This window comes from Phacochoerus africanus, chromosome X, assembly GCF_016906955.1.
Source record: "Phacochoerus africanus isolate WHEZ1 chromosome X, ROS_Pafr_v1, whole genome shotgun sequence".
Classification (NCBI taxonomy): Eukaryota; Metazoa; Chordata; class Mammalia; order Artiodactyla; family Suidae; genus Phacochoerus; species Phacochoerus africanus.
The window spans coordinates 110680652-110692814 of record NC_062560.1 but is presented as its reverse complement, the minus strand read 5'-3'; the positions used below and the strand labels follow the sequence as shown (position 1 = coordinate 110692814).

The 12163-nt window shown below is 48.9% G+C and overlaps 1 protein-coding gene across 5 annotated transcripts in view; it reads right to left on the bottom strand.

Moving 5' to 3' along the window:
* BCORL1 (BCL6 corepressor like 1) overlaps positions 1-12163 on the bottom strand; it is a 64037-nt gene that overhangs the window by 38359 nt on the left and 13515 nt on the right. For 4 of the 5 annotated variants that reach the window (XM_047764425.1, XM_047764423.1, XM_047764427.1 and 1 more), the window contains one exon: positions 4716-4845. In XM_047764425.1, coding sequence (XP_047620381.1) covers positions 4716-4801 — 86 coding nt within the window. In that variant the 5' untranslated portion in view covers positions 4802-4845. Of the gene's footprint in view, positions 1-4715; positions 4846-9597; positions 9771-12163 lie in introns of those variants that run through there. The other variant, XM_047764426.1, reaches the window with a different exon arrangement.

The window sequence follows — 12163 nt, the reverse complement described above, 5'->3', positions numbered from 1 at the left end:
CCACTCTTCTCATAAATGGGATCTTACCTTAAGTCTACAAGGGAAGCCGGCTACAGTATCATCAGGGTGACCCTTTTCTAAAACAACCACCTCCATTGTGCTTCGCGTTCTAAATCCCAATCATCATTACTAAGATACGTAATGATACTGATTTGAGGCAGGTCACTGAGTGCCAAGGGGCATTTCAAGGGCACTACTTCCTTCCCTCTAGGGTACCTCTTTCCCTTTTCTAGAGGACCAGTGAGCTCCAGCCAGCATCTATCCTCCTTCCTACCTTTCTCTCACGCTGGCATCTATCTCCTGCCCACTCCCCGACTCCCTCCTTGGCCTCACAGCATCACCGCATTTTCTCCCACCCCAAAGGGAAGGAAGCCTTCAGGGCCGTCCCCAAAGTCAAGCTGGTATATTGCGGAGGGAAAGGCTCAAGGCCAGAGAGCTGGGTCCCAGAGGAGGAAACCTCAACTGTACCCCCACCTCCTCAAAAAGTCTTCTCCAAAATTTGGGTAAGAATCTTAGAAAATGGTATATCCTGACCAAAAAGAAAAAAGATCAGACTGGGTGAAGTTGGAGAGAGGAGGAACACCCCTCTATGGACGTTCGCTATTTTGAGTATGGCAACAACACACCACTGCTGCCCTAGGGAAGACACCAATGGGGCCGAAGCCGTGGTGGGAGTGGCCAAGCGGAAGGCTGAGCTGGAAGAATGAAGTTCCAGCAGAAGCCCTGCGATGCAGTTCCCGAGGGGCAAAGCACAGGAATGCCCCGAGCGCCTCCGGGGAGGCAGACTGCCTTGGTGTCACCCTCTGCTTCAGAGCCTCGCCCTGAGCTCTGCGACAGGGCGAGGTGCCTGCAGCCCACCCCCACGAGAACTCCCTCCCTCCCTCCCTCCCACTGGAACAAGGCACGGTTGACGGACCCCAAAACTGTACGTGGGGCAAGAGAAGCAACAAGGGCAAAGGGGTCACGGAGGGCCTCTCCTCTTTTCAGGGCTCCAAAGGGGGCTAACGGGATGGGGGGAGGCTTGTTCCATTTAAAATGCGGGCAGGCTGGCAGAAGTGGCGGGGGGGGGGGGGTTCCACTGCTGGCAATGACTGTTGGTGATGAACAGAAATGACCGTGAGGAGAGATGAGGGTTGGAGATGCAGTCGGGGGTCTCAAGGAAGGGGAGGAAGTGGGAGCCTGAGGGAAAAAGGGAAGACATCCTTCAACTTCAACTCCTGAGAGGCCAGAAAAGCAAGACTGATACCCAGCCTTGAGCCAGGGGAACAGCGTGTTCCAACGAGACTGGCCAGGGGTGGTTTGTGGGGAGGATGGTGGCGAGAGAAAAGGAGTGGTGGGACCCCCCTTGACCTACCCCACATGAGGGACGCAGAGGGGAGACACTCTTTCCTTTTTCTTCCTCCTGACCATACAAACGGGAGCTCCCTGTGTGCCTGACCCTCCTTGCTCAGCTCCCACCCCACATAAAACCATCTTGAAGGCAGAAACCCCGCCTTCAAAGGCAGCCACCAGAGAACAGAGAATGGCAGAGTCAGCGGGTCCAGAGACTCTGAAGGTGCCAGTGGCAGAGACAACAGCAGTCCTGGCTCCTCCAGCCATAGCCACCAAGGTTCTGGGAAAATGTCCTGTGGCCACGCTGCAAACCCTCTAAGGAGAGGGGTGTGTAAAGCCAAGCAGACGTTAAATCGCTCCATTGAGAGAAGAGCCTGGGACAGGAACAGCTTGTGGTGGGGGGTGGGGAAGAGTCGGGTCAGGCGGGCAAGATTAGGAGGGTGGGAAAAAGGGAGCAGGGGTCAAAGCGGGTTTCAGTCAGGGCCGAAAATCATCCTGCCTTTTCCTCCCAACAGAGATGACCCTGGGCTGTTATGTCCAAGGCTTTGTTGAACTTAAACCAGAAACAGCCATAACCTTGCAGGGCTGCTTTCTGAAGTATTAAGGGCTAGCACTGCTGTCAAACTAGACCTTTTCCTGTTCCTATTGGGCCCTAACTACATGGCACCCACCTCGCTCCTTAGATCCCAGCCCCTGCAACTTTGGCTGCCTCAAGTCCCATCACACTCCAAGACCGCCTTCCTTGCAGTCAGGGTTTCCCCCAAACACACCATGTCAGAAGCACCAGCCCTCCTGTGAAGCTCCTCCTCATCCCTCAAGTCCTGGATCAGATGTCACCGCCTCTGGGAAGCCTTCTTTTATTCCCCCAAGGGAGTTTGTCATCCTTGCCCCTAGACTCCATGGGACCTGTGTATGCCACTCTGCAGCACTTACCACCAATATCCCATGACTATCAGTTTGCTCTCATTGGGTTTAATAAATGTTGAATGAAGGAATGAATGGGTACAAAAACAAAGCATGCAAGCAGGAAAACAGAGAGAGAAAGCTGGAGGCTTGACTAGAGTCAGCCACCTGGGGCCAGCAGAAAGCCCCTGAACCCTGTTTCTACAGTCCTCAACCACATCTGAAGGATCTGGGCAGGCTTCTCAAACATAACTTTAAGGAGTTCCCGCCATGGCTCAGCAGTACCAAACCCAGCTAGCATCCATGAGGATGCAGGTTCCATCCCTGGCCTCACTCAGTGGGTTAAGGATCCAGCGTTGCCATGAGCTGTGGTGTAGGTCACGGACACGGCTCGGATCTGGCATTGCTGTGGCCATGGTGCAGGCTGGTAGCTGTAGCTCCAATTCAATCCCTAGCCTGGGAACTTCCATGTACCCTGGGTGCAGCACTAGAAAGACAAAAAAAAAAACCCAAAAACGTAACTTTAAAAATCCCCCAGGTGCAGCTTTATACCTGAAATGTCTAAGTTCTACAGGTGGTAAAGGGCTAAGGAAGATGGTCTTTATTTTATTTTATTTGTCTTTTTAGGGCCGCACCCGCGGCACATGGAGGTTCCCAGGCTAGGGGTCTAACTGGAGCTGTAGCTGCCGGCCTACACCACAGCCACAGCAACACCAGATCCGAGCCGCATCTGTGACCTACACCAGAGCTCACGGCAATGCCAGATCCTTTACCCCCTGAGCGAGGCCAGGGATTGAACCCACAACCTCATGATTCCTAGTTGGATTCGTTTCTGCTGCACCATGACAGGAACTCAAAGACGGTCTTTAAATAAGGTGAGATCACATTTTGGAAATCAGCTGTAGCATGGCCTAGACGACAGTGTTGTAGCAGGAGGGTGACAACAAAGGGTAGATGAGATTAGAAGTGATAACACTTAAAAGGTCATCTTAACCACTAAGCATAACATCCTAAGAAAGGTTCATAAAAAGAGAAAAGTAGGTTCAGGTCCACTTCCTGTTCCTTTTTCCATGGGGATTTAGAATGGACAGTAAAGCAAGGTAACTTGTCCATTGATTTTTTTGAAGGCTCTAGCCCAGATCTTTACATCAAAGTCTCAACTACTTATAACTAGTTGTCGATGAATACTCACACAAATCAATACCACCAACTTGCCTTCCCTAGATCATCTCTTAATTATCATCTAAGAACACGCCTCAAATGCACAGGAAAATACCTTTCTTGTGCAGATCTGAGAAGAATTTTGTCTTATTTTCCCTGGTCTTAACTTTTCTATTCTAAAATTAAGTTCCTTTAAGTCCATCTCTGACTCGTTCCTCAGAATAGAGAGCATTAAAGTATCAGGTGCTAATGGCTTTTTTTAAAAAAATTAAAAGGTCTATTCTAACTTGAACACTCAGACAGGTACAGACTTCTCTAGTTAGGACCAGAAGAAGAAAGTAGATACATGCAAAGAGGTCCTTTCCTTTTTCCTTCAAAATCATCAATACCCCCACAGGCACACAATGCCAAGATTTCTCTAAGGAAAGGCCAGATCTTGAATTCCAGGGAAAGCCCTATCGTTCTGTGTTCTAGGTGACTAATTCGATGTATCTGGATTTCAACAGTCGATATATTGAAAGCACAACTAAAGCGCAGCAGGCATGAAGGAGTTCTACCTTCTCTAAAAATGGGAGAACTGTTGCAACCATCACACACAGCTCTTTGGCCAAGGGTTATAAAAGTCAAATGTAGGATCTGAAGGCCACTTTGAGTGCTCTTCTTACGGAGCATGATCAGGAAATGGTATAGCTTGGTCAACCCAATGTTTTGGTGAACAGAAAACTGAAAACACATACAGTTTTTCAGGCAGGCATCACCAACTCAATTTCACACGAAAACTATGTTAAGCAGTTTGATCTTCCGTTGAAACTTCATAAGGATCTCACTGCAAATCGTCATTGGCCTCGTGAGGCAAGAAAGTGCTGATCACCAGAATACCCACTAACAGCTCCCACTATAAAGCTGAATGATAAAACCGCCTTTCTTCCAGGCTTAGATCAAGGACCAAAAATATCTTACACGTATCCTTGGGCACAGAACATGGATGCAGCAAATAAAAACTGCAATCGCCTGAGCTTCCCTTCACTCCACAGTCTGACAGTTCCTAATGAGTAGACAAATACTGGTTGGCAAAAGGTCATCTGGTGGCCTCCTCACCTTCATCTGAACACAACAACGGACAGGGCAGAGCAAGCCACTCACACAGCCCCAGCCCCAGCCCCAGGCCATCTCAGAAAAATCAGAAACAATCAACAGCCTCCTCCCCCCTGGGTCCCTCCCCAGGCCCTGCCGCAGCTCCCCTGCTGGGCCGCAGGTACCGCTCCCTGGAAGCCAGCAATAGCCACCTTCCCTGCTGCCTCCCGCCTCCTCCTCCTCACCTCTCCTCGTTGATGCCACACATGCGAATCCGGTCAGAACTGGTCCAGTTGTGCACGCCGCTGTAGAGCGGTGCTGTAGAGATCATGACAGCCACTCACCACCGGATAGGACCTGCTGTGGCCACTCCCCCTGGGGAAAAAGAAACCCCCAGAATCAAAACTTGTAACACGGACAGCTGCGTTAACCTCCGTGTGCGCAGGAACATTTAAATAAACAAAGGTAAGTAAGGCACCAGGATGTTATTAACACAGTCTCTCTGCAAGCCAGCCTGCTCTGGAAAACCAGGGTCCAAATGGGGTCGAGGGAGCCCTGGCTTTCCAGGAATCCAGAGGTTTCAGGATAGAGAGGAAGATGCTGTTCATCACCTAGAGTGATTTTTAAATTATCTTAAGGACAGATATGCATGAGGGTTCAGGAAAATTCAATCTATTTCAGATAAGTGAGATGACAGTATATTTTTCTACATGCATTTAGCCGAACCAACTACAATTAGATGGTCATTCCCATATACGAACAGCGCATTGATAAGACTACTGAGGAATCTTTTTCCCGTCAACTCTCTAATCCGAGTACTGAAGTATTTGAGTGACATGGCCATGTTAAGCTCTCCAGAGGAAGCGCCTGCTTTCTTTATAAGCCCTTCAAAAACACTCCTTCTAATTTCAAGTTAGGAGTTATATAGATATAATGCATATATCTAACCTGGTTTAAAGCCCCCTTCAAATCAGATGCCAGAGTCCGTGTACTCTGACCACAACTAAGCAAACAAACAAAAAAATGCTCCATCAAGAAACACATACATCTGGAGTTTCCAGCATGGCTCAACGGTTAACAACTCTGACTAGGATCCATGAGGATGCGGGTTCGATCCCCAGCCTCGCTCAGTGGGTTAAGGATCCGGCATTGCCGTGAGCTGTGTTGTAGGTTGCAGAAGCAGCTCGGATCCTGCGTTGCTGTGGCTGTGGCGTAGGTGGCGGCTACAGCTCCAATTTGACGCCTAGCCTGGGAACCTCCATATGCCGTGGGAGCGGCCCAAGAAAGACAAAAAAAAAAACAAAGAAAGAAAGAAAGAAACACATACATCTGTCCTTGTCCCTTCCTATCAGTCATGCCCATACCCTACTGCCCCCTTCACCAGGCAATGTCGAGCTCTCACTGTTGACAACCACTGCACAGCCAGTTCACCTTCCAGAGAAAATGAGCCATCAAGAAAAGGAGGTTTGGAGCTCCCATTGTGGCTCAGCAGTTTAAGAACCTGACTAGTATCCATGAGGATGCAGGTTCGATCCCTGGCCTCGCTCAGTGGGTTAAGGATCTGGCATTGCCATGAGCTGTGGTGTAGGTCGCAGACACAGCTCGGATCCCATGCTGCTGTGGCTCTGGCGTAGGGCTGGCAACTGCAGCTCCGACTTGACCCCTAGCCTGGGAACTTCCATATGTCACCGCTTCGGCCCTAAAACACAAAAAGAGAGAGAAAGAAAGAAGAAAGAAAGAAAGAAAAGGAGGTTTATCCAATGAGTTTGTCTTGAGACCCTTAAAGTCAAGTTAACATAGTAGTTAAAATAAGTTAACTTACTCTTCAAAGCTCACCTGAATGAAACCCTACAGTGATCAGAATTTTATGTTGTTCTCTGCTTTCCAAAGAAGTGGATCACAGTAAAATATAGTCACCTCCGTGATGTGTTGCGCCTTTATATAATTTCAATTGTCCATATTCAACACAATACCACTGATTCACTCAACAAATATTTACTGTGCCAACTCTGTCCTAGGTACTAGGGGTTCAACAATTAACAAGAGACCCCAAATCCCTGCCTTGGTGGAGTTTATATTCTAATGGGATGAGGTGGGTAGTAAACACATCACATGCTTCCGTGTTAGAAGGCGGAATAACACAGGCCAAGGGGCAAGGCAATGGTGGGGGCAGAGCGGAATGGGTTACCCACGGAGGAGGGCGACCAGCATCGGCCTTGCCAAGGAGACATTTAAACACCCTGAAGGAAGCAAAGAGGTGAGCCATGGGGATCCCTGGGGAAGAGCATTCCAGGCGGAGGGAACAACCTTGCAAAGGGCCTGCTGAGATCAGAAAAGAGCAGGAGGCCAGCGTGGCTGGCTGGTGTGGCTGGCGCAGAGGGAGCAGACAAGGGAGAGCGCCAATGGGAGGAGAGCAGGGCCCGTCCCCTCTTCTCTTCTCGGCCCTCATCCTCCTCCTGTCCCTGTCGCATAGGATACTTAGGATACGGCTGCCTTCACCCCTTCCTTTGTACTTGCCCGTCTCCTGGCTTTCCAGACGCAGCACCTGCTGGCCTATCTGGGGCCCTTCTCTCCCGCCACAGGCCACAGGTGCGGCAACGCCGGATCTTTAACCCACGGCACGGGGCCGGGCCCGAACCCATGTCTCTGCTTCAACGGAGACACCACTGATCTTGCTGCATCACAGGGGGACCTCCCTGGCCCTCATCTTGCTCAGTCTCTCCTCACCTCTGCCACCCTCTCCCTTCCCTCCCGCTTTCTCTTCCCGCCCCACTCACCTTTCTATCTCTTTCCCTTCCCCCTCCTGTCTCAGTGTTTCTCTATTTCCCTCCACTCTTCCGCCTCTTCCCCTTCCGCGCCGTTATTCTCCTGGCCAAAGTTTCTCTCTTCTGCTCCTCTTCTCCTTCTCTCCCCCGTCCGCTCCCCCTGCCACGGTGCCCTCATCCAACTTCCTCCCCTTGCCCACCTCTCAGCCCTGGCCCCGCCCCTCCTTTATCTCACCTGCTTATTTTCCCTCCGGCTCCACTGTCCCCTCCTTCCCTGTCTCCCTCTCACTGCCCCCTCCCGCTGCTCTCTGTCCTCAGGCTCTAGCCTTGGTCTCCCTCTCCCGTCCTTCCCTCGGTCTTTCCTTCTCTGCCTCTTTATGTCTAGCTCTCTAGCTCAGCCTGGCTCCCCCCTACTCCATCTCGTGTGTGTGTGTGGGGGGCTCCCCCCTACTCCATCTCCTGTGTGTGTGTGTGTGTCCTGCCCCTCCCTCTCACTCAGCTCCAGAGCTCCCACTCTTCCAACTCACCCTCTCCTGCGCTGATGACTCCCAAATCTGTATCTCTAGCCATGACCTCTCTCCTTAGACCCAGATCAGAATTTCCAGCTGCCAGCAACTTGCTGTTAATTGGATGTCCACTGAGCCCCTCAAACTCAGTAGTGTATCTCAAACTGAACTCATTATCTGTTACCATAAACCTACTCCCCACCCTCTACGCCCAGCATGTGTCACATCTTAGTTAATAGCACCACTATACCCTAGCCTGGAAATTTTGGGTTTCAACTCCTTCTCTCCCCCACCACCCACATCCAATCAGGAGTCAAGCCTTAATAAAGCCATCTCCATCCTCTCTTTCTAGCCCTCTTGCCACTGCCCTGATGCAGGACCTCATCATCTCTCACCCAGAATATTACAATAGCCACTTAACTGGTCCCTCTGTCTTCAATCTTTTGATTCTACAATCAATTTATCTTCTAAAGCACCAATTCGATCACATCGAAAGCTCCAAAGCTTTCAATAGCTTCCCTCCACCTCCAGAAGCAAGCCCGCATTTCTTAGCACAGCATTCAGGGCTTTCCACGACCTGGCCTCGAACCTCCTCTCTGGTCTTCTCTGTGGCCACATCCTGCAATTTCCCTGTGCCCTTTCCACCCTGCCTCCTGACCCTTCGCTGAACAGCCCATCCAATTTCAGGCTGGCTCCTCACCCTGAAATGGCCTCTCCTGTGCCCACTCTTCCTCTGCCTGTCCCCCCTCAAAGCCTAGCTTAAATGTCATCGTGTCATCTCCCCAGCCTCAGCCCCTGCTCAGTTAACCCCTCCCTCTCTGGCTCTCCTCAAACGCTTCATTCCTACTCCTACCACAGCACGGATTCTTGGGCCCTCTGCTCTGTGGTTAGTTGTTGAGGGCGTGGCACACCTGTCTCTTGCACCGGACGGTCAACTACCTAAGCTAGGAGATAGATACCTTTTCTGTCTTTTCTGTCTCTGGTTCCTCTGCAATGTCATACATATAGAAAGTGCTCAGTAAATACAAGTCATGTGGAAGTGAATCCTGGATGAGAACTGAGGTGGTGACCCTGAGGAATTTCAAGAAGTAAAATGACCCCCCCTCCCGCAAAAGTATCCACAATGCTTACTCACTGTTTTAAAAAAAAATGTTGTATTTCAGTGAAAAAGCTATGCATTATCTACAGCATACCCTTCCGAGCTCTCCCGATTAGAGCCCAGTTCATTGTCTTTGAGCTCTTTTGCACCTCTGTAAATTGCAGGTAACTGATGGATATGCAAACTCTGTCTTGTCCCATGCAGTTTTGGAGTGACTTCCCTCCCCACTGTGGAAAAACCAGTTTTGCCTCCATTTGCAATTCAATTCTTTACTCCATATAAATTTCTGCTTTTGGACTTTTTCTTTGAACCGGCTAGAGTATCTGTCTGGTTCCCCTGTTGATTAACGGGTAAAATAAAATCTTGAACGTGTGTTCATTTGTATATCTGTAAGAAACGCATGATTTTACCTTGTCCTGAAAGTATCTTCACCCTTCCTACAACAGTTATGTGGGTTCACACACGACTTTAGAGCACTTTCGACACGGGCTAAGACAAATGGGTTGACTATCTGCTTCCCATCAGTTCACCTGGATCGCACTCCCTCAACATCTTGCTTAATCAAGTTTTGACTGTTTCTTAGAGCATCTCGGAATGTCCCAGTTTAGGAAACATGAGCTCAGCCTGTCGGCTGACACACCAGGTACTTTTTCCATCTTTTCTCTCTATGAAGCATTAGAAGACAGGCAATGGAAAGGGCCATTCTGCTGGACAATGAATTTTTAACACAAATTTTAACACGAGCTTTAGAGGCTACCTGAATATTTGTAGGCAGCAGATATCCAGAAGTCACCATGGATTTTTCACTCTTGGGTGTATTTTTGTTCTGGTTAGAGGGGATTCATAGATTGTAGGGCCTGGGACAGATATCGGAAGGGGGAATCCTGGTATTTGGAAACAGAACATATGAACTATCATTACCCAGATAAGGGAGTTTTTAGGAACCCCCCCACACCAAAAAAAAAAACCCCAAAAAACCCGATAACAACAAGAACAAAGAGAAAGTCAAGTAAAAACCAATATAATTACCTACAAATATATATTTTATCACTATCTAGAGAGCAAACCCGATCCTAGGCACCCCCTCTTTCACAAGATCCTGAAGATGGAGCATCTGCTTAAACCCTGGCCAACCCCTCTTCTGTTATGGTTTTGTCAGCGCAGCACCTTTTCCGATTGTGAGGTCCCTCTGCTGCTACAGCCTTTGCGGAAGGTGTGAGGAGGAGGGAAAGGGTAGACATGACAGTCAGGAGAGCACCTAGCTAAGTGGTCTACACAAGAAGACAAGCTCGGACTTCCCGTTGTGGCTTAGTGGGTTAAGAACCCGACTAGCATCCGTGAGGATGCAGGTTCAATCCCTGGCCTCACTCAGTGGGTCGGGGATCTGGCCTCGCTGTGACCTGTGGTGTAGGCCGGCAGCTACAGCTCCAATTCGACCCCTAGCCTGGGAACCTTCATATGCCAATATGCCAATATGCCATGGGTACAGCCCTAAAAAGACCAAAAACAAAACCCAAGAAGGCAAGCTTGGTCCTCCCCAGTCAGAAAGTAAACAAAAGGAACTTCTAAAGAGGCACTGGTGGTGACAGTGCTCACACAGGACAGGAGGGATCAAGACGGACACGGCACACCAGTATTTCCCAAGTCAGAATCACTGAGGCGCTGGTTCAAAATCCAGATTCGTAGGTCCCAGTCCAGTAGGCCTAGGGTTTTTTCTTTTGTTATTATCATGCCCGATCAAATTAATAACCAGTCAACTGTACACTACTTCTCAGGAGAGGTGAGGAGAAAGGGAAAATCTTACAGACACGCCACACTTGTTAGGCTCCACTGGCGTCTGCGCTTCGGGACCAGCTTGCTTTGTCATAGCGCCTGCACTCAAGTGTGGTGTACAATTCTCAATCTCTCTCTCACTCCCTCTCCGATGGGAACCATCACATCAAAGGCAAAAGGCGAAGTTCCTGAAAGGAGCTTAGAAGAAACTGGGTAATCCCGAGTGACCCAGGAAGCACAAGCACAAGGATACGAAATACCTCAAAGGATTTTCCCAGATGTCACAGCCATGTAATTGTGAAGAAATGAACAGCTGCAGGGCCCCAGAATCAAATGCTGGTCACTGCAGCAGGACCACTGTGAGCTGCCCCACACTTCAGGGAAGAAAACGCAAGACAATAAAGAACACATGCTCCACCAACCCCAAGTGATAAGCATGGCTGAAAAAATAAACAAATAAAGCTTTTCCAGAGTTCCCATTGGGGCTCAGTGGGTTAAGAACCTGCTGTGTCCATGAGGATGCAGGTTCGATCCTCGGCCTCGTGCAGTGGGTTAAGGATCTGGCGTTGCCATGAGCTGTGGTGTAGGTTGCAGATGGGGCTCGTATCTGGTGTTGCTGTGGCTGTGGTGTAGGCTGGCAGCTGCAGCACCGATTCATCCCCTAGCCTGGGAACCTCCATATGCCATGGGCATGGCCCTAAAAAAGCAAAACCAAACAAAACAAAAACAAACCAAAAGAAAACCTTTCAATGTAGGAGGCACATGTACTTATAAGTGGAAGGACTGACCGAGATCCAAGGGAATGTGTGCAACAAGTGGGCAACATAAGTAAGCAGGCAGGCCCAATCACCACACACAAAAAAAACAGGGGAAACCAGAGAGAAAATAACCTTAAAACCTTAGGAGGGCAATAACCTTAAAAATGGTGAAAATAGCAGCTAAGCTGAGGGCGAACAGGTAGTAGAAGAAAAATCATAATAAAGTAGAAATCTTTCTCCAAAAAATCTGAAAGAAAAAAAAAACCCTCCAAGACAAGTGAAGGTGAGAAAGGCATAAAAGAGAAGCCCATAGCATATAACAACCAAAAAGGGAAAAAAAAAAAAAAAGAAATAGGGGAACCTGAAATATTTCACCATCCTGGGCCAAACTGAAACATTGTGGGGAAGCACTCAAGACAGACATTTTAGAAAAGTTTAGAGAAAATATTCTCAAAAGGGGAAGAACATCGAATTATAGCCCAAGTCAGGGCTAGGGACGGTCAGCATTGAAAGCTCAAAGGAGATTTTACTGATTGGATAGACTGTTTTGGTTCGGTTTTGAAAGGAAGATGCCAAAACAAGCAGATTTCACAACAACTACAAGCAAAAGCACGGTCATCCTGCATGGGAGGAAGAGGAGCATGCGATAGGAGGTAACAGAGCATCGGACAATTTTTTTTTAAATGAATATTGACATTGTTAAAAATGTTCAGATTTTTAACCCTTGAAAATGACCAGACAGGGTGTTTGTTAGTCAGCAGACAAGTTCCCCAGAATCACGTAGTTCCCTTT